General features: G+C 47.0%; 11 protein-coding genes across 11 annotated transcripts; 7 read left to right on the forward strand and 4 right to left on the reverse strand.

Annotated features, from left to right (window-relative positions):
• Positions 1-489: 489 nt before the first annotated feature.
• On the forward strand, positions 490-1,466 carry FMAN_11972 (uncharacterized protein; the record flags this gene model as incomplete). The annotated part of the gene is made up of 2 exons (XM_041824705.1): positions 490-960; positions 1,017-1,466. 2 exons carry the CDS (start codon positions 490-492, stop codon positions 1,464-1,466), a joined length of 921 nt encoding a protein of 306 aa, XP_041690159.1.
• Positions 1,467-1,792: 326 nt separating this feature from the next.
• On the reverse strand, positions 1,793-2,911 carry FMAN_11973 (uncharacterized protein; the record flags this gene model as incomplete). Its single annotated transcript, XM_041824706.1, has 2 exons — positions 1,793-2,777; positions 2,829-2,911. 2 exons carry the CDS (start codon positions 2,909-2,911, stop codon positions 1,793-1,795), a joined length of 1,068 nt encoding a protein of 355 aa, XP_041690160.1.
• Positions 2,912-3,331: 420 nt separating this feature from the next.
• FMAN_11974 (uncharacterized protein) lies at positions 3,332-4,432 on the forward strand (the record flags this gene model as incomplete). Its single annotated transcript, XM_041824707.1, has 3 exons — positions 3,332-3,411; positions 3,461-3,961; positions 4,009-4,432. The coding sequence occupies 3 exons, from the start codon at positions 3,332-3,334 to the stop codon at positions 4,430-4,432; spliced, it is 1,005 nt and encodes a 334-aa protein (XP_041690161.1).
• Positions 4,433-5,435: 1,003 nt separating this feature from the next.
• FMAN_11975 (uncharacterized protein) lies at positions 5,436-6,660 on the forward strand (the record flags this gene model as incomplete). Its single annotated transcript, XM_041824708.1, has 3 exons — positions 5,436-5,732; positions 5,782-6,408; positions 6,466-6,660. The coding sequence occupies 3 exons, from the start codon at positions 5,436-5,438 to the stop codon at positions 6,658-6,660; spliced, it is 1,119 nt and encodes a 372-aa protein (XP_041690162.1).
• A 923-nt stretch (positions 6,661-7,583) lies between these two features.
• FMAN_11976 (uncharacterized protein) lies at positions 7,584-8,715 on the forward strand (the record flags this gene model as incomplete). The annotated part of the gene is made up of 3 exons (XM_041824709.1): positions 7,584-8,081; positions 8,131-8,399; positions 8,451-8,715. 3 exons carry the CDS (start codon positions 7,584-7,586, stop codon positions 8,713-8,715), a joined length of 1,032 nt encoding a protein of 343 aa, XP_041690163.1.
• A 1,019-nt stretch (positions 8,716-9,734) lies between these two features.
• FMAN_11977 (uncharacterized protein) lies at positions 9,735-10,938 on the reverse strand (the record flags this gene model as incomplete). Its single annotated transcript, XM_041824710.1, has 3 exons — positions 9,735-9,854; positions 9,920-10,403; positions 10,451-10,938. The coding sequence occupies 3 exons, from the start codon at positions 10,936-10,938 to the stop codon at positions 9,735-9,737; spliced, it is 1,092 nt and encodes a 363-aa protein (XP_041690164.1).
• Positions 10,939-12,167: 1,229 nt separating this feature from the next.
• FMAN_11978 (uncharacterized protein) lies at positions 12,168-12,800 on the reverse strand (the record flags this gene model as incomplete). The annotated part of the gene is made up of 1 exon (XM_041824713.1): positions 12,168-12,800. The coding sequence occupies one exon, from the start codon at positions 12,798-12,800 to the stop codon at positions 12,168-12,170; it is 633 nt and encodes a 210-aa protein (XP_041690165.1).
• Positions 12,801-15,439: 2,639 nt separating this feature from the next.
• On the forward strand, positions 15,440-16,129 carry FMAN_11979 (uncharacterized protein; the record flags this gene model as incomplete). The annotated part of the gene is made up of 1 exon (XM_041824714.1): positions 15,440-16,129. One exon carries the CDS (start codon positions 15,440-15,442, stop codon positions 16,127-16,129), a length of 690 nt encoding a protein of 229 aa, XP_041690166.1.
• Positions 16,130-18,674: 2,545 nt separating this feature from the next.
• On the forward strand, positions 18,675-20,004 carry FMAN_11980 (putative PGU1-Endo-polygalacturonase; the record flags this gene model as incomplete). Its single annotated transcript, XM_041824715.1, has 5 exons — positions 18,675-18,737; positions 18,793-18,957; positions 19,007-19,155; positions 19,205-19,661; positions 19,714-20,004. The coding sequence occupies 5 exons, from the start codon at positions 18,675-18,677 to the stop codon at positions 20,002-20,004; spliced, it is 1,125 nt and encodes a 374-aa protein (XP_041690167.1).
• A 1,754-nt stretch (positions 20,005-21,758) lies between these two features.
• FMAN_11981 (uncharacterized protein) lies at positions 21,759-23,363 on the reverse strand (the record flags this gene model as incomplete). Its single annotated transcript, XM_041824716.1, has 1 exon — positions 21,759-23,363. One exon carries the CDS (start codon positions 23,361-23,363, stop codon positions 21,759-21,761), a length of 1,605 nt encoding a protein of 534 aa, XP_041690168.1.
• A 1,644-nt stretch (positions 23,364-25,007) lies between these two features.
• FMAN_11982 (uncharacterized protein) lies at positions 25,008-25,965 on the forward strand (the record flags this gene model as incomplete). Its single annotated transcript, XM_041824717.1, has 2 exons — positions 25,008-25,555; positions 25,653-25,965. The coding sequence occupies 2 exons, from the start codon at positions 25,008-25,010 to the stop codon at positions 25,963-25,965; spliced, it is 861 nt and encodes a 286-aa protein (XP_041690169.1).
• Positions 25,966-26,202: the final 237 nt, after the last annotated feature.

Here is a 26,202-nt window from a genome sequence, read left to right on the forward strand (position 1 = left end):
ATTTCTACAAGCAGCTATCGAGGCTATTAAATCATCAATGTTTATTAACAAATGAAATGGCTATCTGTTCTATTCCCCTTTCCCCGTGGACGTTTTAATAGCGCGTATTCCCGCGCAATTCCCCTGCCCTGCCAGGGCGAAATTCTTCAGCACGCCAAACTCTATTCTCCCCTTTGATCCCTTATCCCTTTGTGGCGGAACGTATACCTGTTCAGCGCAACTCGAGGATTATTGGAATAATGCGGATCCTAGTTAGTTTTCCACTTTGTCACTCCCTGTTTCACATCCCAACACATCAACTTACGAAAATTGACTTCAAGTCGCTTGTTGTCCAACTCCGAACTTGCGAAATATCAGCGTATCACACAGAGATTGTCTCTCCGCTCTTCCCGTCAACAACATATCCTCCTAAATTATCAGCTCGCCGCTGTCCTTCATTCCACCTCATACTTCACAACTCCTGCCACACTGTACAACACATCCGTTGAAATGCCTGGGATCAGCATCAATGGCTCAAATGGCGTGAGCCTTCGTAGACCAGACCGCTTCCTCATCTGGGGCGGTCACGGCTGGATCGCCGGCCTTCTGAAAGACCTCCTCATCCGTCAAGGAAAAGAAGTCTACACCACGACAATCCGCATGGAAGATCGCGAGAATGTCGGCAAAGCACTTCAAGTCTTTAAACCTACGCATGTTCTCAACGCTGCGGGCTGTACGGGTCGACCCAACGTCGATTGGTGCGAGGATAACAAGGCGCAGACCGTGCTCTCGAATGTCATCGGGACTTTGACGCTTGCGGATGAGTGTTCTCGGCGAGGGATCCATTGTACTGTTTTTGCGACTGGGTGTATTTATCAGTATGATGAGGAGCATCCTGTTGGAGGGCCTGGATTTAAGGAGACTGATGCTCCGAACTTTGATGGGAGCTTTTACTCTATGACAAAGGCTCACGTTGAACCTGTAAGTGTTAGCAATCTTGACAGTGTTTCTCACATTGCTAATATCCTTTGTTACAGATCTTGGCCAGCTTTGACAACATCTTGATTCTCCGTCTTCGCATGCCAGTTAGCGATGATCTCAACCCGCGAAACTTCGTCACCAAGATCTCCCAATATAAATTCGTCGTCGACATACCCAATAGCAACACCATTCTTCACGACCTCCTCCCTGCATCTATCATCCTTGCTGAGAACAAAGATACCGGAGTTTATAACTTTACGAACCCCGGTGCCATCTCACATAACGAGGTGCTCGGCTTGTTCAAAGAGATCGTACGACCGGCGTTCACGTGGAAGAACTTTAGTATTGAGCAGCAGGCGAAGGTGATCAAGGCTGGACGGAGTAATTGCCAGTTGGATACTACTAAGTTGGTGAAGAAGATGAAGGGGTATGGGTATGAGATTCCCGAGGTGCATGCGGCGTACAGGCAGTGCTTTGAGAGGATGAAGGCCGCGGGGGTTCAGTAGTCATCAATCATCTTTTTGATTCTCTGCGATATAGCTTTGAGTGCTCGTCGATAGACTAGCTCTGCTTTAATTATTTGAGTTATCTTTATTGAGCACTGCGATTCTTGTAACATGACGTCTGACTTGCAAACCGGATGTGATCCTTGCAGTTGTTACCTGTGGCCCAGAATTTTTATGGCCACGTGGAACTTAGTGCAGCATTTGAACCTTCTCTTTCATTTTGATGAGATCTCTCAGCAAGGTACACCTTCAATAATACAGTAAAGACGATACGTTCCCATTGCTATGCTAGTTGCCTACTTCTACATCTCAAACTCATCCTATATCTACCAATCCTTCCCACAATCCCCTGGTACAAACGGTGCCCAATCCATCTTCAGCACCATCTTGGACTCAGGACAGTAATTATAAATATGCTGCTGTTTCTTTTTCGATCCCCATACACCACCATGCATAAATCCCGCTCCACCAATATGATACCCCATAGGCTCATAAAGCCCATCTCGCCAATCATCTATACCTTTCACCCACTGTCCTGGTCTTCCAGGCTGTTCCATCTGCTTCATCATGTTCACATGGGCGCACTCTTCAGCATCATAGTCACCGTCGCATTTTGGCTCAGGTACTATTTCCCCGGGCCCGCCGTTCATCTCGCCTGAGAAGAGCTGAGACACAGAGCCATTTGCGACTCTACCGTCCACGTGATGGCCAAGGCGTGTTGAAAGCCAGACATCCTCGGGGTCGCTGTTGTCGGCGCGCTGTTGGTTCTGTAGAATGCTGACGATACTGCTTACCCGACGGATCGACAGTCCGCCATTACCACCATAGCGTCCCCCTACATCCCAAGGCGCCCCGACATAGTCATATCCAAGAAAATCATCAACAGTCCGTTTATTATTCGCGCAGAGTATCGAGTCAGTCTGAAAGACGAGTAGCATCTCCGCCGGCTGCAGTACAGTATCGTACAGCCATAAATTCGTCAAGAAACGAGAGATCATTTCTTGCCCGGCAGTGCTCATATTTGTGGGTATATAAGTCAAGTCCAGTTTCCCAGACTTGACGTGTTCGCGCATTGAGGCGGAGGAGTTCACGTAGGCTACTGATTCATTGGAGCCCATAAAGCGAAACTTCCAGTCTGGCGGCATTTGGTACATGAACTTGAGAAGCAAAGGGGTGATGATGGGTTGCGGTCTGTTTTCGATGAGGAGGGCGACTTTGGACTCGCTGTATAGGGATTGATTGGCGTAGTGGAGGGTGATTTTTGGAAGGACAGGGAAAGGCACTTCAGTCAGGTTTAGGATGATGGTGATGCTGTGATTGCTGTCAGACTCTTCGCTATCAGAGGGAGAGGAGGATATTTACCTGGATACTATCATCAATGCTATAATAGCGATGCGCGATAGCGACGAAAGCTGTCGCTGCGCTTGGAACATTGAACTCATCATTGTGATGACATCTAGAGGTTGGTGTCAACGGCAGCTGCTCACCCAGAAATGGGTGCGATTGCATAAATGTGGACTGTACTGCAAACCGTGCTGAACTCTTATCGTCCATGCTCGGAGTATCCTAAATCTGGCCCAACATTGGCGCCAGACCCTGCGCAGGGATTGCCAAAAACGGCATGGACCAGTGCAAGCACGCCACGAACTCATCCCCATTCCTTTGCCTGTTGATAAGACCAACTACATCATTAGCGATGAACATGCAGACACTGTGTTCTTTTGTTCTTGAATTGTGCTTTGTCTTGAGGGCCCCGTGTCCCCAAGCCAAGAGGGCTAAACCGCGATTTCAAGCCCGTCCCTACTTTTCTTTCCTCCATGTACTTATTTATGTCATTCTAGTCAAATGTACAAGTTTGAGTAATGATGGCTTCCTTTGTCAAATTGAAGCTCCGGCGAGATTCTCTTCAAGCTACTCTCATTGCCATCGCAGCACTGATATCTGCGTAAGCGACACCTCCGCACTCGACCGCTCATCATCTAACTGTTACCTAGATGGTTCCTTGCGCTCGTCATTCTCCCACAATGCAAACCCGCAATTGCCTCAGCCCGCCAGAATCTCCCCTCAATCGCCATCGACTGGTCCCCCAACGACGACCCCCGAAAGCACTACAACGCCTCCAAAGTAGCGCTCATCATCGAACATGAGCCGTTACCCCTTCTCGTACCTTTAATCCTCCACATGATCGCTGTTGTGCCCCCAGATTGGCGCTTCATCTTCATCGGATCACAAAAGAGTGTGTGGACTGTCGGTCGAGCTTTCGGGATCCAGTTTCAGCAAGGTTTGGGCAAGATTGAAATGATGCAGTTGCCGCAGCCTTGGAAGATCAGATCGAGGGAGGATAGAAGTCGTCTCCTTACTGACACCCGGTTTTATGACGAGTTTCTACCTGATGTGGAGTGGCTTTTGATGTTCAGCTCGGATAGCATCTTATGTGCCAACTCGGAGTTGAGCTTGAACGACTGGCTGGACTACACTTGGGCTGGTGCAACTGAGTAAGCTACCTCTCCTACATTGGCTTTATTGTCTAACAAACATCCAGTAACAGAGAAAAGAAGAACCTCGCAGTCTACGGCGATCTCTCTCTTCGTCGCGTCTCAGCCATCAAGCAGATTCTCAGCTTTCAGTCACGATACAACGACACCGCAGGTGATGATTCATGGTTCGGCACGCGTCTTGAAGTTCTTCCTGATGCGAAACTAGCCATGACTTCAGATCGACCCTTTGCCGTTCAGAACAATATCACCGCGAAGCCGATGGGGTACAATCTTCAAGGCCGTGGGGATCAGGTCGACCGAGAAGTCTGGAAGTTTCCTGAGGCTAGAAAAGAGGCTTTGAATTATTGTCCGGAGATACATATTATTCTCAACATGAAGCTGGAGAGGGAGAGATGTCCTGGGGATAATCTCATGGGTCAGATTGTAGCTTCGACGACTACGACGGCATCAGCCTTAACTACTTCCTAATATGATTCCACAGCTGTCATAATAGTCTATTAATGCTCAATCTAACTTGTTGTAAACATCATCAAGGATGTCTTTTCTTTCCGCTGTCTCGCTAATATGGTTACCATGTATTTTCAAGATCTCAGCGTTACAGAAGTGTAACCGCTCAGGGACCTTCAGAGTCCTAACCACTTTTGGACTGGCTAGTATTATTGGACTGTACATCGGGTGCATCGCTCTTGAGCTGACGCACAAATGCTGGCCACTTGGCTGTACGCTAGTTACTGCCGAGCATCAGTTGTGCGGGACTAAGCTATCCCTCGAACCCTTCATGGAGGTCCGACCTCCCTTTTCGTCTAGTGCTTATCTTCAGCAACTGGTAGTGTATCTTATCGGGCTCTATCCCTTGCCGTGGAGGGGATGAGACAAATCCGGCCGTGCTACTAACCCCTCCGCCCTTGCACTAACCAAAGCCTATTTCCTGGCCCAGAAACACGAATTAGATGGTCGTGCCTCATCAGGCGCAGGAGACAAGTAGACTTAGAGCACCAAGAAACCTCAAGAATTTGAAAGGAGACTAGCCAAAAAAAAAAGAAAGAGCCCGTTCAAGAGTCCATTAATCTGGTCTAGGTAACCTAAAGGTTTTATAGAGTTTGTTACCTCTCCTAGTGAGAGTCTACTGTGTTTCCGTGCCTGAAATAGAGTTGCTCTTGGAAGGGCAGTAGAATTCCAGCTCCCTCAGTATCCAGGGCATGGTCCTATGTCTGAAAATGAAGATAAGTGAGGTCTGGCCTATAAGTACTTGTCCAAAACACAGAACGATACTCCTATCTCTGACTTTGACATGTGAAGTTGACAAGCTCCTTAAGCAAAGGGTTTTGGATATGTGTTATCCTATACTGAATTGCTGAGGCTATACTTGCAGCACGCGTCTTACCTTGCTTGACCTTGCCTCTCATCTCAAACCATCGATCACCATTCCTTTCTTTTCAGTCATCCAACTTCTACGCTCATTACTCCAAATATGTCTCCGAAACCAGACTCCAAGCTGTACTCCATCCCCGAGGCAGCATCATCGTCTTCGTCCGCCACAACAATAGATTCTTCATCTCAGACGAGCGATATCGATGATTACAATTTAGGTAGACGGCCCAGTGATTTTGAGCTCAATGAGCTTTTTCACGATGACGAACCGCTTCTGTCTGAACATGGTGAGTATGCGCGAGAGAAGGAACAACAACAGCCTGTACCTAAAGCATCGAGCTCGGCGATGAAGTCAGCCTTTTGGACACTGGTCAATATTGTTGCGACAGTCTTGATTGTACTCCCTCCTCTCTGTTTTCAACACCATTATGCTTACAGTTGTTCAGGTCTTCACAAACAAAGCTATCCTCTCTGGAAACTCCCTCAAACATGCACAACTCTCGTTCGCAGCGTTTCACTTCACCATCACTGGCCTCGTGCTCTTCATACTCTCACGACCCAGATTTGCATTCTTCACACCTAAGTCTGTTGCCTTTCGACAAATGATTCCGCTCTCAACGGTCATGGCTCTCAACGTTATCTTTCCGAACCTCTCGCTTGCATACTCGTCTGTACCATTCTACCAGATCTCTCGTATCTTGATCACACCCTGCGTCGCTGCTATGAACTTTGTACTTTACAGAGCTACTCTGCCTTTCAATGCGTGTATGGCACTAGTTCCGGCGTGTGTTGGAGTTGGAATGGTGTCGTACTTTGACACCAAAACCACGAGTTCAAGTGCTGCTACGACTGGGTTGCTAGGTGTTGTCTTTGCATTTCTGGGCGTCTTCTTTTCGTCACTTTATACAGTCTGGCTAGAGACTTACCGACGACAGTTGAGTATGACAAGTATGCAGCTTTTACTCAACCAGGCCCCTCTCTCTGCCTTCCTGCTGCTGTATTTTATTCCCTTTGTTGACAAGGCTCCTGCTCGGGAAGATCTATCTCTGAACCTTTGGGTCTTGATTTTCATGGTACGCTCCTATCTCATCAAAGTGCTGCGATAGAATGTTAGCTAATGAGTCATACAGTCTGGCATCTTTGCAGCCCTGGTCAACGTTTCTCAATTCTTCATCATTGCGGAAATGGGTCCAGTGACTAGCACAGTTGTTGCCCATGGCAAGACTTGCATCATCGTTGCTATCGGCTGGTACATTTCCGGTAGAGATGTTGCTGATAAGTCTATCATCGGCCTCTTGATGGCTTTGCTCGGAATAATTCTGTGAGGAATTTGTGATGTGTACCGTGCTTTGGACGTGTTGACTGATTTGATGCAGGTACTCGGCTGTGATTTTAAGACAGGGCCATAGGGCGTAGATCATAACATTAGACCAAGATTATAGAGGGATCGCAGAGCATGTTCAGGATTTACCTGCACCAGATGTATGTAACTCTCGCAGGCTCAGTTGTCTGACACACTGCATATTTGTGGGGAACGGGTTAAAGTCGATTGAGGCGCACACTGGATGAAATGTCGCAGCTGGAAATAAGATAAATAATTATTTGGAGAGGCTAAGGGCATTGATCTGCCGAGCTATTGGGGGGTTAGGCCGGCAATTGGAGGGGCCTGGTCTGCCTGTCTGCGAAGCGTGATGATGGGATATTACCCTGTACTTGTGTATGAACGGAAAGAATAATACCTAGATAACTCGAAAGACCATTAATGATAGGAACTTGAATTGTTCATACAAGGTGGAAATAGGTGTGCGACACCAAATAATCATTAACCTCAGACACGATTCTTTTCACCTCATTAACCGCCGTAGTAATAACTGCAATGGGGGTCATCTCCTATCAAAAACTTGAGTGCAATCCTTTTAGCAAGACCTCATCAAAACGACCATGTCTCAGAACAATGAGAAATTTTCTACAAAAGATCACTGGGATTTTCGTTCTGTGTTTACTGAATTGTTCGGTGATTGCAGTTTATGATCGTGGGGTGGGTTGTTGGTTGAGCGCTCATTAGCGGCATATTGTTCTGCCGAGGCTGGACTGAATCACATTAGGGAGATCCGATATTGACACTGGCAAGTTTTGGTTGCCGTGTCAACCAGAGCCAAGCATCACCAACTGACTCCACTCTCGCCTCAGCTTCAGATCCGTGTCAGCAGCGCTTGTCACGGTATCACATTTCTCTCCCGCATGCATCATGAATAGCATCAACCAGGATATTCTTTTTTGGCTCGACCGCATCCCTCCTCATTCCTTCCCTTCTGCACAACCTATCTCCAAGAAGCGGTCCCTCTCCAACAGTGGTCCTCTTCCCTCGCCGCCTCACTCACCAGAGTCTGGCTCTGAGGAGATGCCGCCCGTCACTCCCGTCGCCAAGAAGCGCAAGACGCTTGGTGATTTACCTTCCCTCGCGCGCCGTGAACAAGGACAGGATGACGAGGAGGAGAATGAGCAGACACCGAGAGCTGAGCCCTCACTGTCTGATGATCGTTCTTCCCAACGCACTGGTAGTACCAGTGCATCCGGCACCTCATCTCCCACCAAGGCTTTGAGAGCGCTCAAGTATCAGGAAGATGGACTGGACCATGTGAAGCTCGACTTGTCGGATAAGACACTTCCGGCGTCTCTAGTTGAACTGGCGAACGACATGCAAGACATTGGCAATGGCGAGGGTGTTGTACCTGGGTATCTCAAGGTTGGTTTCCTTTTTCCTGGTCGTAAGTTGCTTGACTGACGCCTGACAGGATGAGATCAAGGATCTTGGCAGAACGACAGCCGCCCATGGCAGTTTCAAGTCTTACCGATTTGATGATGAGGACAAGCGATACCCCAAAGCTTCGCATCGGCGGCTCAGTCTTGGTGATGTCCTTCAGGTTGTGAGCGATGCTCGAGACTGCGATGAGTATCAGGCCGATGAAACGTATTGGAACAACCATGTTCACACCTCCCTCCTCAACATCATCTTTCGTGGAACCAACCCTTGTCCGACACAGCTCGATGGTTTCAAATCTTGGTATATCACACCCTTTACCTCACTCCGACCATAGCTGACACTCGCAAACAGCACCACAGCCTCCATCCTCCCCGAGTATAAGATCAACGCCACCGCCGGCAAGAAGGTCGACTATGCCAGCTTCATCAATCCAGAGCAGGACAAGCTCCTCCCCAACGCCACCAAGCTCGTCGACAAGATCTGCGCCAGTGCAACTGACAACAGCATCAACCACACCAGCTTCCAACGCCTCCTCGATCGACCTATCTCTTTCAGCATTGAGACAAAGCGCGGTGCACAGATGGCGCAAAAGGCGGAGCTTCAGATGGGCGTATAGCATGCGGCCCAGTGGAAGCATCTGAAGTCTCTTGCTGGTAGTGGCTTGGTCCACTTGCCTTTTATCCCTGGAATAATTGTCCGAGGACACGTTTAGGAATTCGTGGCTTCCACCTTTGTCGGCGGCAAGACTGTAAGTGCTTTCATTGCTTGTGATTTGAATGTGCTGACTGTCAGTTTTCAGACCCTTTTTACGGCCCATGGCTCTTTCGGATCGACTGCGAGCTTGCTCTCGACCTTCCAGGTCGTCGCTGGCGTCCATCGACTGAGAATATGGGCACTTAAAGTCTTCTGGCCCTGGTATAAAACGCATGTACTTGGCCCGAAGCCATCGGTAAGCGCCTCGGCGGATATCGTATGATTTGATCTTTTGGACGTTTATTGAACTTGAGCGTTTCCATCACTTCACGCCGCAAGTTCTCAGTTCTTGTACCACCAAGACATCTGACCATCGAGAAGCTACAAGGTGGAGAGATTCCGTCCCACCACTGTATTCGATGCCTGTTTATGACTTGGAAACAATACCTGGATCGTTGAGGTTGTAGTGGAAATCTCGGATGACGATTGGACGATGGAACTTGGATGTTGAGATGAGGATCAATTTGTATAAGGTATGTATATAAAGCAGAGAAGGTAGTATCGTCTTCCGCACTGTATGCAGCATTTGGATCAGATCATGAGCTGTTGAATAGCACATTGATTGGAGCATACATGTCTCAGAAAGAGCCATTGTAATTAGTTTCCCTCATGAAATGCTCAATGTCAACTCGAAATAGCTGCCCATGAAGTTTGCTTCCCAGCCATATATAATGTTCGGGATGAGAAAGGTCCGATTCACCTGGACCGCTATCTCATTTCGCTAACGTGTTCTCCTATTCTGTTTCTGTCATTATTCAGGCCTTCAATATTCATTTGTCATGGCGCCCATGGTGGCCACCTCAAGTCTCTTGCGTATAACTTTAAAACACCTCAAAACAGGGGAGAAGGATGATTGAACTTGTTCAAAGCTGACGCATTTCATCAATGATTTGCCCTTTTATATCCCTTGATCCAGTATTCCGATTGCAGGAAGACGCCGACATTGATGGACTGCCATGGTTTGATCGGATCAACAACAGCAAGATCAAAACGGCGGATCAGCTAGATATGCTCACGCGTTAGCAAACTGATCGAGAACAGAGTGCCTGAGGTAGCTTGGAATTTACCTCAACAAAAACCTTATTCAGCTCCATCAGCGCGATATTCTTTCCAAGACATTGCCACCGTCCATATTCAAACACAAGCTCAAGAGTCCCTTCCATAAGACGAAGTTTATCATCAGAGCAATCCAGCCATCGTTCAGGATGAAACTCATCGGAATCTTCACCCCAAATATCAGTTCGGCGGAATATTCCCCAGGCACAATAACCAATCTTGGTACCTCGGGGTAAATATTTCCCCTTGAAGGTATCCCCACCTTGAGGAACTTCCTTGCTCATGAGACCGACGACTGGCGGGTGGATTCGAAGACCTTCTTTAATAACGGCCTGGAGGTATGGCATTGCGCGTGCTTCGGCAACGGCCACAACAGGAAGACTCAGTTTGGCCTGGTCGATCTCTGTTCTCATTGCGTTAACCACCCGAGGGTTCGAGATTATGTAGAGCAGAGTTGCTCGGATGGCTGTGGCAGCGGTGGCAGCCCCTGCTAGACTTGTCGAGTGTTAGCTAATTGTTCAAGAAGCGAGGCGGTGACTCACATCTGCATTAATATCTCAGATTCAACCTCATGCTGAAGCAGTCCCCTCGAGACAAACGAGCCAATCATGTCTCTCTGAACCTTGGGGTTTGGGCCAAAGCGTTCGGCCGCGACCTTCTTTGCGATCGCCATAACCCTACCAACACCAGCTTTGTCCTTGTCTGATGGTAGCATACTCCTGAAGATGGGAAGCTGCAGCAGTTTGATCACCCACGGAATCACGGTGGTAGTTATGATCGTCGGCATACTCTCTTCCATCGCAGTGACGTAACCATTCATATTGGAGTCAGTGTCCAAATCGCCAAACGCCTCTCCAAAGGTTAACGCAGAAATGACATCCAGGGTAAAATACTGAGCTTTATATCCAAAGACAAATGGCCTCCCTTTGGCGATGTACTGAGTATCGAGCAACTCGAGTAAGCGTTCGACGTTCTCGTCAACCGTAGTTTCGATACTGTCAACTTCTTTGCCAGAATATGCTGCAGCCATTTTTGAACGAGTATTCGCATGTAAGTCATCGTTTCGTTGGGATAAAACGTTATCTTTTCTTGGATCAAGGCGCATGGCGTCGTACCAACTGGAGCGTTTGACCGAGTGCGCACATTGAGCATGTGTTTCATCAGATCTGGGTCGGATGTGATGAGGTCGCTGGGTCCTACACGGGTAATTTCATCTGTTCACTAGTGTCAATTAAAAAACGCATACTTTCGTGGGACGAAGTCGATATAGTGGCATGACGTACAAGAGGCTCATATAGTGACGGTTAGGGGCAGACCAGAAGAGCTGCTGATGATAGACCAAGACGTCACATTTGTTGTCGCACCATATTTTTCGCAAGCTTCCCAAAGGTCAAGATGGGTTCGACCACCACCGACTCGTGAGATGAGCCATAACTGACTGAAGCCAGCAAACGCAGGGCCTTTGAAATGGCGCAGGCGGGCCCATTGACGAATCGTTGAGACAACATATCCGACGATGATAACAACGCCGATAAGAGCCGCAGCATGGGAATCGAGCTGAATAAGCCCCATTGCAGAGTAAGTATCCTCAAAGATACTTATCAGAATTTGGATGAGTTAAAATGCCTCTTCGCAGCGACTTTGGGCCTCTTTCCTACCCCGCTTCTGTATATATCCACGGTTTGTTTAGGTTCCGATCCACAGGCCGTGTAATGTTACGGTTGTCTCTGATCTGGAAATGCCCGAGTGCTGTGCACAGACTTTTGAGTGACACGATAGCGATGATCTTTGCCTGTTGCAGGTTCGAAAAAGCATAAGTTGCACCAATAATAAGTCTTAGGATACCAATTATGCATACCTCGCTGGACCTTAAGCATTTCTTTACAGATAAATACAGAATGGTAAATACATATATATCCATCTGCATTTATCAAAAGGATTATGGGAGAAAGAATGTCAATTTAGGGGTACTGTTTGAGTCCTTAAAATGATAAAAGGGAATGTATAATAAAGGAAATCGAAAAGAATGTAAAAGAACATGCAGCTATCGTAGCCATGTTCACCATCTTACGGCATTGTTCTTTGTACGCCTATGTAGAAACTGCATCTGTAAGCTCTCGAGGACAACCTATCAGTATTCCTCAACTTCCTCCATACTTTTGGCATAATCTTCTTCCGCAACACTCTTATACAGGACTAATGATTCAATTTGAGAATAAATGAACTATCTACCTGCCGCACGCTTGTTATAGCTACTGACTACTGGTCTGCCATTCTCAACTTCTGAACCGTTACCTCCCGTGCCATTTCAAGCAGACTATCACCCTCAGGCGATGTGCCACCCTCCTCATGCTTATGCATTTGCGCGTCTTGTCTCACAAATCTCGGAACTGTTTCTCTACCAGTTTGTCGACGTCTCAAAGCACCCTGGCGGACAAGTCCGGGTCTTTTGGCTGGAAGCTGGCTTCTTTCAGAGTCACTTGACCCCGGATTCTCAATAGCCATCTTGCTCATTTCAATATTGAGATCTTGCTCCAAGGTCGAGAGCACCTTGTCCTCAATTTCTCTCAGGTCCTGCCGCTCTCGATGTACGGTTCTGTCCAATGTCGTTGACACCAACACACTGTAGCTCTCGATAAGAGAGTCCTTCTCCCCCAGTAACTTCATCAGTCCTTCTTGCTCGGCTCTCATTTCAGCTTGATCCTCTCTCATTTCTAAAATGCGGAATCTCAGTTCTTCATTCTCAGCTTCCAGCCTCTGAGAATAATCTCGGCTCTCTGCAAGATTCTCTTTCAGGGCCGTGCACTCTGTTTCAAGAGTGAGACATTGAATAATACCTTGCCGAATGAGCTCCGAGTTCCTGTTTGAGTTACTGTTATTGAGGTCTTCCATTTTGATCTGTGATTCCTTTGCAGTACCAGTATGCCCGAAGTGTTAGTACTTATTTCCGAATTGTTTGTGTTTGAGTGACACTGTGCTTCAATGTTCAAATGGTTCTTACCTTCAAGAAGTCTTAATATTTGGATATTGGCCAGAGTTAGCCGTGTATTTATACCCTGAAGCCTGTAGAAGACTGTTCTTAGAGGAATGCAGAATATCCTGCCTCCAATGTTCATATTCCATCTTAGAGCCCATGTACTCCATGTGTGTTCACGAAACCCGCTGCATAAGAATCAACTGCCCCCTAAAGGAGTAGTGTGTTCCTTGTTCGATAATTGCAGTAATGCTCATTGTATTCTTTGTGGTTGCTTACTGTCTACATAAGCTTGTTCACCATGCGTTCATTTCTACAAACACTCGTTCATCATAAGATAGATAGATGCTGTTCGATTCTAAGATTACCAGAATTCAAGAGTTAAACCTAATCATAAACAAGCAATCATGAACTGTTCTGTATTCTTAGTTCGCACATATGAGTAGGCGGGGGCTGAAATACAGTGTTCTACTCAGAAAGGCCGCCTCCAGCCCTTCAACCTTGGAAGTGAGGCCTGCCCGCACAACGGAAAGTTGCCCACTTACATAATTTAGCTATGAGTCTTGATAATTATCGCAGATGAGTAGTTACGTCTAAATGTCTGCTGAGAAATACTGAGCATTGCAGAGATATCACTCTGGCTTAGTTCAGGGTTTACACGAAATGTCTTCCATTGAGTCGATAATGGATGGTAAAGTGGAAACAACTGTGCCTAGACACTGTTCTTGGAAAATACTTGAAAAGCACTCTATGCATTGAGATTCCAGTAAGGGTTCGTTGAAGCGAGGGTGGAGTTGTGACCGTATTGCGAAGAATCAATTGGATGCTGCTCAAGGGCCTGAGATCTTGGGCGAGCGACTGGTCAGCTCGTTGGGTGGCATCTTAGTGGCTGGGAATTAGTGGCGTCGGCGATGGACTCACAGCTTTCAGCCGAGAGTTCTCTGTCTAATTGTCACCCATCGTCGGTCATAGCAAAGACGATCTATAGCCAGTAGGGTCCTGTGCCAGACAGGAACTCATAGCGGAACGGCGTAATAACAAGACAGTCATGAGATTTACCTTACCAGCATCCCCAACAAGGTCATGTACTATTAGCATGGTCAAATTGCCAAGACTGATGAGCAAAAGTGCCTCTGTCAGTGGCTGAGTACCGTGGTAATAGTAACTTCGCTTAGCCTTACGAACAGGCCTAGTCCCTGCCATTTCCCCAGCTAAACAGGGCTACATGAGAGTAACATGCTGTGAATAGGGTGACAATATAATTCTAAGTACTTGTTTGTACAGCGGTGATTACACAACTTCCGTTTCGATCCGGGACAGAACAACATGCTCCTGTTCCTAATCTGAGACATGGGCTTTGCCCTTCCGGCTATGCCACACTTCGGACTTGGTGCTGGTAGCGCTCGTTGGCTCACCGACTCCGCTGTCAGATTGATATCTGATAGAGATGGCTTGAGGTGAGTTCCGCGACGGTAAGGACAGCGGTGCCAAAATGCTGTTCTCGTATTGCGAGGTACCATGACAGGAAGGAGAAGCATAAAAATATCGACGAAACGTTTTCTGTCTCCAAAACAATTTAGGTCAAGAAAGAACAATGATTTCGGTGAGTGTATGTCTGAACGTGACAATAAATTAGAGACTGGAGCTCTCTAAGGGAGCAAATTTCTCCGAGCCTGAGCTTGGTGTTCCGGTTTCAGCGGCTGTCGGAGCGGGTATATGTACCGTGATCTCACGCGCAAGTCGCTCTCCCGCTTGAATTGCCGCGTTTCATAAGCTATTATATCTAGGAGAAGAATGAAAATTCAGAACCTTAATCCTAAGCGATAAGAATGCTTAGGTAAATGTGGCCTAAGTTATTAATAAGTTTATTTTAAGACCCTATATTTGAGTCCCGTGTTTTCTTGCTCTCTGAGGGCCATCCACGCTGGGCGATCCATTCCGCAAGTCTCACCCCCACCGTCATCCGCACCAACGTCTGACATTTTCAAGCCTTTTCGCTAAAGGGAGTACATAGCGAGCGCGGTATAGCGACAGGGGTAGAGCGGTCATCCCAAACACCAAGTGCGGGAAGAAATTAAGACAGCGAATTGACCTCTGTCAAACTGCTTTATTTGGGGCGTTATGCGTTGACTCCAATTCGCCAAGTAGCCGAAATGTTGATCTGTAACATCATGGCGTAATTCACTTTCTGTCTGGTAGCTCTAGCCTTGATACAGAGGAACTAGATTCTGACTTAGTGGTAGAAAGTGGCTTAGCCGCGATGATATATCACTCCTACAGGCGGATGGCCTAGCTCAGAGACGAGAGAAGAGAAAACAGCACAAGTGATCTTCTCTCTCGCTTAGCTTGTCGTCTGAGGGGGTTTTCCAAGCTCCCATCAATTAGAAATTTGTCGGTTTCTCATTTTCTTCTCATTCTCACTCCTGGTCCAACTTGAAGGGCATGTAAGAGAACGGCCTTGTACAAGCAGAGCCCTTTACCTTCACAAAAAGCTACAAACCACACATTTTCTCTTTCAACTCTCAACCTAAGGTCTACCAGATTGAAGTCGGTAATCATGTCAGACCCAAGTATCGAGATGCCGTCGTACCCCGAAACTCCCCCATCCACCGCCCAAACCATCCCAGACTACCCGAAGACACCAGATGAGTCCGACGATGAGGCCAATTCTCCCACTGCGACACTTGAGAGACCTCTCAAACCGCGCTCCAGTCTCGCTCGTCGTCCACGAGCCTCTTCTTCTTCAACCCTCCCCTTCAGCGGCCGCTTCGCTACACCACCTCACCACCCAAGACAACAAATGCCCATAGCTTCCAACAGAATTCAACGACGTCGCCCAGCTGTAGGCGGTCATCAGCGGGCAGAAAGCTTCGAATACTATCTATCATCTACTCGACGCCTTACACGTCGCAATCCCAGCAACGACGAAATCACCACCTTGAACTTTGCCAACAGGTTCCTTTCTCAGCGAGGACAGGCACTTGCGCCGACTTCTGGAAGCGTGCTGAGAGACTCGCCTCCACTGTCTCGGCGCCAGCATATCGAACAGCTGGAGCAGCGTGTTGAAGCTCTCCAGATGCCATCGCAGGGAGAGTCGGATAGGCCGCGATCTTCAGAGCCTCGTCACGCTGTGGCATTTTCAACCCGCGCTACCCAGATCAACACCTCACGCCGTCCTTGCGAAGAACCCGAGGAGGGTGCATCGTCCATCGTACCAGTCTGTCACTGGTCAGATGAGTCCGATTAGGACACCGCTTTGTGCTTGGCAGTTGATATGACTCGTATGTCGTAGATGCCATGTCTGATGATGGATTATTTAATCGGGTAGAGACTTCGATTCAATGTAGGAATACGGAACAACTGGCTGTTAGGTCTGGAAGAGATCACTGATTGTAACACGAGAGACAAGGGTCTGGCATATTTAACGAAAAAAGCAATGAGAGGAATTCTCAAAAATAACCAATAAATGGATTTAGCACGTTGCACTATTGATGAACCAGTGCGATTGCACCACAGCGAAATATCGTACCATAGAGTCCAAATACAGTTGCAGGGTCTGGGGGAGGAAAGAAAACTCAGGACCTTGACCCCAAGTGATACAATATTTAGGTGAATTTAGCCTAAACTTGAGGAAGTCTTGGCAAAGTTTATTTTGGTACCCTATACTAAGGTCTAATATTTCTTATTCCTTAAGGAGAGTATATTAACTGTTGGTCAAAGTATAAAAATGTCTTAATACACTCTATTTATCTTAAAAAAAAAAGACTATTAATTCTCTAATCGTTCCGCTTTTAAGTAATATCTTTTCATCTGCTGTTTCCAGACCAGGGTTTCTGTTCAAGGCTCCGGATCGAACGAGGGACAAGAGGCCGCTCAGGCTGTTAAAGTCCATCGACTTCCCGTTTTTGGGGTTCATTTTTCCTGTAGCTCTTTTTGCTGTGGCTCTTTTCGCCAATAGGTGTCATTATTGCTTATAAACCTTACGACAGATGACAATTTATGCATTAAGTAAGTGCTAAATCACTTGCTACATGGAAGTCCATCCAGCCATAAATGATAGTGGCAGCATTAACACTGCCACAGATGCTATATGTGTTAAACGGTCTTGTCACTGCCGATCCATAATCTTAGAACTTAGCTTATATAGTCACTTCGATCAACATCGCAAAGGGTCTTTATAGCGCACGATGCAGACCTTAGCTACCAGCCCTGTGAGTAAAGGATTGAACTCATATGAATACGGCTGAGGGAGCATACTAAATACTGATATAATTGCTTTCGTTCTTCACCTTATCTCGACGAGACAATGTCGCGATTCGTACACTCTTCTAAAAGCTCTCCACATACAACGAGTTACCAAGCAGAAACGGATAGCAAGGAGAAATGTATTCAGTTGTAGCATTCGCTGACGTCGCTCAATGGAGATAGACCGTGAGAACCAATAATACGAATGTGATTGTTGTTATTCAGTAATGAGTCCCCGGTTTTGAGACATATCAAAAACACAATATCTCTTCGAAAGTTTACTTTTGCTGCGTAGAAGAATTATCATTGTAAGAATCCTTCTGTTGTTCGAGTTTGGGAATACTTCCGCTGGCTAAAAAGCAATCGCTGTAATCTTTAAGTTTTCAATCGCAAGAAATCCGAGAGTCTCAACGTAGATACATGGATTCGAGAAGAATGAGTGTCAGCCGACGAACCATCGGAGACGTTGCATCAAGATCGGAATAGAGTTGCCGGACATCACTAACATGACATTGGGGGAATGAATGTGATTTGCGGACCTTATTACCCCGTACCCCGCAAATTCGTCCCCATGGGCAATGGGAAAGTTAATTGCATATAGAAAACCCCCAATCCGCGATCTGCCAGACAAATCTGGAATGGCTTCTGGCAGGTCGGGCTAGCGTGACACTATGTCCGGTCCGTTAGACAGATCTCGACTAAGCTTGAATGAAATTATGGATGATAGAGTTTGGGGAAGTCTGGGGTATTATTGGGGGTGGCTTATCCGTCTTCCATCTACTCGAATCGGTGCCTTGCGCGCAGAAAGGAGGCTAGAGATTCTCAGAAGGACTGGCTTTTAAATCTCAAATGAGTGAGATTAAGAAGCAAAATCAGTTAAAGCAAAGATCAGACATTACGCGGACTTTAAGGGATTGCTTCCATGTTTTGAGTTTCATGACGACTGGGAATAAAAGAGACCGAACCGCCGAATAACAGGGACCAGCTTGACCCAAAACCGCAATATAGCGGACATAGACCAACTGATCTCAGAAACAGTCACTAATGCATCGAATCATTCCGAGAAACACGAGTCACTTACAGCAAATTTGAGGGTAGGCAATGGCTCCTTGGCGAAACACTTTAACCCGTTTAGGCAATTCCATGCATTATCCCACGAATCACACAACAGCGCACCGACCGTCAAGTGCCGTACTGCCGAGAACTCGTGGGACGACCATGCCTGTAAATATTTCCGACGTGGAGAATTCCCCATTATAGCGCGACTTGCACGTTTCGAGCGTGCCGTATACCCAGAAGTGCCGATGCCGATTTGGACATAGTGAGTAGGGGGTTGATGAGTGGAATGCGAATGACTACGTTCTGGGACGTCGAGACGGAATTTGAATATTCCTTCAATGGGATCTGAGAGTATGATTGTAGTTGATTAGAATAGATGATAATCTATAAAACATCATGTTATGCCAACATGACATAGATTCTGACATCGCCAAGCACTTCAGCATCTCATCACTTCCTCTTGACTTTTGTCTTACACGAATATCACAATGGTTCGAAACATCGCTATTGCGGCTTTGCTCCCAGCTGCCTGGGCTCTGCCTTCAAGCTCTGTAAGACAAGGAGATCTTTCGACGACTGTTCAACCACTAATAACATAAAATCCAGCTCCAGGAACGAGATGCCTGTACCGTGACTGACTACTCCGGCCTCGCCACCGCCGTCTCATCCTGCACAAACATCGTGCTCGCCGGCTTCCAAGTCCCTACTGGCAAACAGCTCGATCTATCCAAGCTCAAGGCTGGCACGACCGTTACCTTCAAGGGCAAGACCGTAAGTTATTTTCCTCTTCTAACTAATGTGTTGAAGCTGAATGTAATAGACTTTTGCCACTACTGCTGATAACGACTTTGATCCTATCGTCATCAGTGGAAGCGGAATCACCGTAACGGGTGCATCTGGCCATGTCATTGATGGCAACGGTCAGGCGTACTGGGATGGAGAAGGTTCCAACAACAAGGACAACCCAAAGTATTCCCCCCTAACTACCTACTGCAGAACCTATACTGACCTTAGAAAGGCCCGACCACTTCATCGTTGTCAAGAAGACTACCGGCAACTCAAAGATCACAAACCTCAACATCCAGAACTGGCCCGTTCACTGCTTCGATATCACAGGCAGTTCCGATTTGACCATCTCTGGGCTCATCCTTGATAACAGAGCTGGCGACAAGCCTAATGCCAAGAGCGGTAGCTTGCCCGCTGCGCACAACAGCGACGGTTTCGACATCTCGTCCTGTGACCATGTCACGCTGGATAACAATCATGTTTATAACCAGGATGATTGTGTTGCTGTTACTTCGGGTACCAACATTATCGTTTCTAACATGTATTGCTCTGGTGGCCACGGTCTTAGTATTGGATCCGTTGGCGGCAAGAGCAACAATGTCGTCGACGGTGTTCAGTTCTTGAACTCGCAGATTGTGAACAGCGAGAATGGATGCCGTATCAAGTCCAACTCTGGCACAACTGGAACAGTAAGTAACACCCGGTCCAACAAATCATCTGGCTAGACTAACTGAACATCAGATCAACAACGTCACCTACCAAAACATCGCTCTTACCAACATCAGCAAGTACGGTGTCGATGTCCAGCAGGACTATCTCAACGGCGGCCCTACTGGAAAGCCTACCAATGGAGTCAAGATCAGCAACATCAAGTTCACCAAGGTCACTGGCACTGTGGCTAGCTCTGCCCAGAACTGGTATATCCTTTGTGGTGACGGTAGCTGCTCTGGATTTACCTTCTCAGGAAACGCTATCACTGGTGGTGGCAAGACTAGCAGCTGCAACTATCCTACCAACACTTGCCCTAGCTAGGTATAAGTGGGAAGGTTATCACGGGTTGTCACTCAGCTTGACTACAATCATATAGCATGTTACTGTTGTTGTATCGGACTGCAGGTCTATAGTGGTGTTTGTCTGATAGTTATTGGACGTTTCTTTGAGTAATATATTTATCTAGCGATTTATTGTATTTGCTCTGACGCATAGTCACGGAACTGTGATTCTTTAAAAGCAATTTAGATGCATTATTATATCTATATTATATTTGTTTATACATAAGATCAAATGGTATCAGCAATATGTATTAATTCTTGATGCTATTTAAAAGTAAGGCAAGCTGTTCAGAGCGCAGGTGTCAAGCCCCACGAGTCTTAACACTTGCTCACTGCTTAGCAGATCGATAATGAGAACAATCAAGTTGACCATGAACATGGTCTGTTCGACGGTTCTTCAGAAGCAATAAGTCTTTGGATTATGGCAAGATAACCTTCCAAAAGACCGATGATCCATGTCAGAATATCTGGTATGACTCCGCTCAGCAAGGATAAGAACGAAATTAGAACCGGGATAGTAAAGCGATCACCATAGAATGTAAAGAACATAAGAATCCAAAGGGTATTCAAAAAGAGAACACCGCTGAGAATGCAGAGAAACGCATCAGTGAGTAGCCAAAGGAGACATGACAGGATGGTGGCAGCTTGACCTTCGCCAAAAGCTAACTCTGGTATAACTTCGCACCAATCATACTGGCCTTCGCGAATGAATGAACGTACCTGAAAAGCCAGATAAGTCATTACGATAAAAGCAGGGATCTTCCGACAGTTGAAGGCGCCGACCATGAATCCTGGAGGTGGAAGCATGTTGAGATGGGAGGTAATGGTAACTCTGTAATGAATAGGGCTCTGTTAGTGTTGGTAGGGATTGGCTTGTGCTTGATGCTGTGCTTGAAAGTTGTGTTTAATAGTGTCGATTGGAACTGGGACTCATTGCGGTTTATATACTCTTCTGCAGCACAATCTGTGCATTCTTCAGATACTATGTGCAATCTTTCTAACGAGAGATATGCAGGCTAAGTATATCAGCATGGTCTTTGTTCGATTATGATGTAGAACACAATGATCTGAAGACTTCATTCTATATTCGGACTTGCTTTTCTAATGACCTGGTAAACCTTGAAAAACACACCAAGTTCAATGTACTTACTGACTACACAAAAAGATGAAAATGGGCGCGAAAGGCTGTCCTTTCCCTCACTGGGCAGGATGGATACTTTGTTGGTTGACTGAGAGAGTTCGCAAAGTGTTTATGGTCAGCTAATAATGACCTAACGAAGAGTCGTTTTTGGAACAGGCTTGCCAGATACGAGCTGACAGCGAGACTTGAACTGCTTGTTGGTGTGGATATTGTGCTATCCCTGTCATCCTGAAGATCCAGAAACTGGAGTAAGAAAATCAAAAGGCAGTTCACAGAGTTGACTGGCGGCAAGTTCACAGTTCTCAAAAATGACAAGATCAATTCGCCTATGGCACGAGCTAACTACTTTACTCAGCAAAACAGAGCTCGCCCCTCAGGTTTCCAAGCCACTGAGATATACGTTAGCCAATTCATCTTGAGAGAACATCGCAAGCCCACAAAGGTTCCCCATACTCAAGACTGAAAAAAGTTCACCTGACTCCCTAGTGAAATGGATCCTAAGCTATACTAAATTCCTCAAAAGGCATCCTAATGTTGACAAATCTTAGCTAAGTCTTCTAAGTCATCCTAAACTCGTCATAAGAGATGTGGGTCTACTTAGGTAGTTTCACATCATACCCTGCCCCCTTGATATCCTCCAAAAACCACTGCATAGGCGTGGCGTAGGTGACGTCGTGCTCTCCGAGAGGGGTTTTGCCAGCCTCCAATCCAGAAGTGATCATACCGCCAATCCGACCTTCCAGGTCAAAGACACAGGCGCCTGAATCGCCCACGTCAGAGAATGCCTTGCCATCCATTCCAATGATGCACCATTCACTCGAGGTGACGTCACCGACAACGTCAGACGCGTGGCGAATGACAGAGTGAATCCCATTGGCGAGTCCGATGGTGAATCCAGTTTTGAGGCCATGCTTCATGACGATGAGGCCCTTATCGCCACGTAGATTTCTGTGTGTCGCATCCTCCAGGTCACTTCCATCGATAGTGTCAGGTCCGATCTCGACTTCCAGGGAATCATCGAAATCTAATGACCGTTCACTCTTGGTTATGGACCCCGAGATTTCGGTCAGCATAACTTGCAGTTTCTGCGTGACTGGAACCTTGTTCTTCAGTTGGGCAAGGCCAGTAGTGAAACCATCCTGAGACAGCTCAACGAGTGCCCAATCTTTGAATCTGAGACCTTGAGGGCAAAGCTCCATAAGAGGCGAGAACTCTACACGACCAACAACAGCACTTCCTCCCTTGTTGAGTTCATCAATGAGTGGTTGGCAAGATTGCACCACGGCTTGCTTCCGCAGGAAGCCCGGTCGCGCCGCCTTGAAATCTGGGTTGCTGTGAGAGGGCTTTGCAGTAAGGTCGACGCTCATATCGAACCCATGCTTTTTGCTGGCGAAGGAATCCACTACCCGGTCCCCGGTTAGCTTTGCTGGCTGAATTACATCTTTAGCCACAATGTTCTGTCCGCTTGTGTAGCGATACTCTTCGCAATCCTCATCGAGGAAAAGAACATGGCGGCAAGTGAGCGCGTACGTTTTGCCATTATCGCCACGGAGATGGACGCACTTGGTGCCGCTTTTCTGTTTTTCGAGAGGCAGTTGAGATGCGCCGATAGAAGTTCCAACGTATTCCGACATATCACGAATGGTCTCGTACTTCAAGTCGGCGAAATCATTGGTGAAAGGTCCCGGTAGGAGGCGTCGGGCTACCTGACTACCCTGTGTTGAGTTCGTGGTAGCTATTGGGCTGGTAGCAGCGAATGTAACGATGCTTTCCTTCATCTCAACCTGGACATCATCGAGGTCGAACCGGTTAAGGATATCCTTGCACGCGATGATAGCTGCTTCTGCCCGTCGGAATGAGGTGGAATCTTGAGATACAGAAATCAGCATGGTGACTGGGCACTCTGATGATCGGTCGGTATCTTCGTATGCGCTCTCGTAACCAACGCGCAAGATATCAATGGCGTTCCACTCGACACCAGTCAGGGTGCTGACGACGAGCTGTCGGAGGGATCCTTGCGGGTCGTTCCACAGTTGCTGAATCTTGTGCCCGGTAGCAACGTCTAGCTTCTTGCGCTCTGGCCACTCATGAGGTTGAGACCAGGGTGTAGTGCCGGAACGGGCGACAAGTCTTGGGTGGCTTGGAAGGCCGTGATAGTACATGTCGCGCTCTCGATCGGCAGGCTCCTGAAGAGGCATGGTGATAGGATGAAAGGAAGATGAACGTGGCCGATCGAGGGATAAAGCTGGCCGAGGTATGGATGATAATGCCTGGGATCGGGATGAAGTTGGACAATGTTGGGATGAAAATAATAAAAAAGAGGTTGGGAAGAATCCAAATGATGGATATTTGGAAAGGAAAAGTTGACGTTGATGGAAAGAAAGTCCACTCTGCTTGGTTTTGTCTGCCTAAGACATCTCGAGGAGGGGGGTACGATCTCCAGCCATGTTTATATGCTGCCGGTCTTGATCAGTAAGCTGGGGTGCACAGAGCTTGCTGACTCATGAACGTTATTGTGTGTCTGATTCAGGTAGCGGTGGCTGGCTCAAGAACACTAACAGAGACACTGGCAGAAGGATGAGATTTGGGTGCAAAGGCGCCAAATGATCTGTTTCACTGTCTTGAATCCGGAACACTGGCTGTTCTGATGAACTCCAACAACATCCACTGTCAGCTGTGTTGTGAGATGTTGAAGGAAGAGAAAGAGAACTCGCAGTCAGAAGTTCCCTGCTGCCTTTAGAACATCGTCAAGGCAGCAATACCTTTGAGGGTGAATGCTGGTGTGGCCAGACAAACATGTTTTTGTTGTTTGAACAAAAGAACAAAGACACCATCACTGTTAGCCAGCTTTGTGATCAATGTCATGTTTGCATTTGATCTCTCTTTTTTCACACTATTTGCGGCCCATTGAATGTGGAAGCTTGACTTGACTGAAACCTTGGTCCTGATTGTCACCAAAAACTGGACTCAACTCCATTACAGTCAATCATAAGGACTTTTCCTTTTCAGCCAAAAGTAAGATGTTAGGCAAAAGTGATTGCAAGCAACTTATTGCCTATTCCCCAGGTTTTTGAGTGATGGCTGAATTGCTTTTTAATCTTTGAACCTTATCGCAGTGATCAATCATATTTGCAAACCCTACTTGTTTAGTAACTTGGAGCTGGTAACGAGTTTCTCACGTTTTGATCGCAATCAACTTAGTCGCAAATGATATTATTTTATCAATAGTTCCGTGTTTATTGTTCACAGTATCCAATGCATTAAGTGCATATCTTTGAACGTCAGGGCCTGAGCGAAGAACATGCCCACGCCACTGCAGGACGCGGGATACTATCCTTATCATTCCATAAAGCTCACAACAACAGAACTTGTAATTATTCATGTTCAGTAGACTGCTTAAGTAGTGCTGAAGAGCTATCTGCTACGCAATAGATCTGAAAAACCTGACCAGAACCCATATCATTGACTGGTACTCTACACAAACTGAAACGGTGGACTTTGGCCACTGGCAGAATTTATGCATGGCCTTTCACGGTTCATTCTGAAAGAGTCTCGCAGTGACTTTCCAGTATTTACACATTCAATCCGAGGATTGTTGGAACTCGCAGAGTGATCTGTTTGACAGTGTCATAGCACAGAACATATCCTTTACGCATTCAACGCCTGAGACATTTTAATACAGTCCCGACCGTCAGCAAGAAAGTCTCTCATTTCATCTTCCCAGCAACCACCAATCTCACAAAAGGGCGAACAGCCTTTCTCAGAAACAAAACAATATCTTCGGCCAAGAAGGGCTCTACACGACATCAATAGCTCGCCACTATCTCGACACAATCACCGTCATGCAGTCATATCTCAACAAGCTCGACGAGCTTCAAATCGGACTTCAAGCCCTCACCAAGGACTTACAGTCGCGGGACTTGGATCAAGTCACTGAGCTTGTCAACCTCCTCATGAAAGACATGAAGAGTATTGCATCTGCATTTCAGGACCCGAATTCTGAGGAACTCAGCGATGCAAATCTTCTCACAGAGCGCCACAAGCTTCTTCAGCTGACGGAGTTTGACGCCAAGCTTGCATACTCGGAAATGGACTGCGACGAGGCTTTTGAATATCCTTGGATGACAGCCAGCAATTGCGAGGAGTGCTTCAAGACGCTAGACCTCTCCATTCAGTATTTTGCTGACCACATGTCTGACGCTGGACCAGTATGCGCGCCTGTATCCCACCATTCACCAACCTTGTTGCAGAATGCCAAAGGCACTGTGATTGAATATCTCAAGCTTCGCCACCGTCGTATTGCTATGCAGCTTGATCCAGGTCGAAGTCCAGGAGGACTATCCAGATACGCAGCACTTGGACAAGAAAGAGGTGCTGAGCTATGTGTCTCGTCCGTTCTCGCTGGAGTTCATTCGCAATTGCCTTCATCCATACTACCAACAGAGACTCCAGCGCCAAGCTATTTCCATCAAGCTTACCTGGGACAGTGACAAGGAGGAGTGGACTGTAAAGAAACAGCAATGGGTTGACGCGCTGGCACCGGAATGGGAGAGCGGTGCTATTCAGGTCATCATGATCGAGCCCAAGAAGCTGCTCAACTCTCCGTGGAGTGCCAGCAAACAGTACGACGAGGAGAGCGACCGTCCTACCCATCCTCTTCTTCAGTGGTGCAAACTTGATTTGATGGATCGTGAAGAGGGTGTTTTGCATTGGAGTCTTGGAGGTGTTGTTGCTTGGAGATTCTATGGGGAGGACGAGTGGATGGATCGTTATGGCCATGCCATTGATGAATACGAGTAAAAATAAGTAGCCAGGGCTGCGTCTATGATGGCATAGGGGAGATTCACCGAGAGTGACTTGTTAGCGCGACATCATATGATAAAAATGGAGTGTATGGAAGAAGATCATATACACAAGGCGCTGGTCACATATATCACGTCATGGAATGAAGATTATTCTTAAACTTTGCTTTACTGAATAAAACTGAATGGATTTACCGAGAGGGCGCAAGGTGGGCGCTCAGGCCTTTGAATTGTC

The sequence above is a fragment of the Fusarium mangiferae genome (genome assembly GCF_900044065.1).
Source record: "Fusarium mangiferae strain MRC7560 genome assembly, contig: FMAN_scaffold018, whole genome shotgun sequence".
NCBI lineage: Eukaryota > Fungi > Ascomycota > Sordariomycetes > Hypocreales > Nectriaceae > Fusarium > Fusarium mangiferae.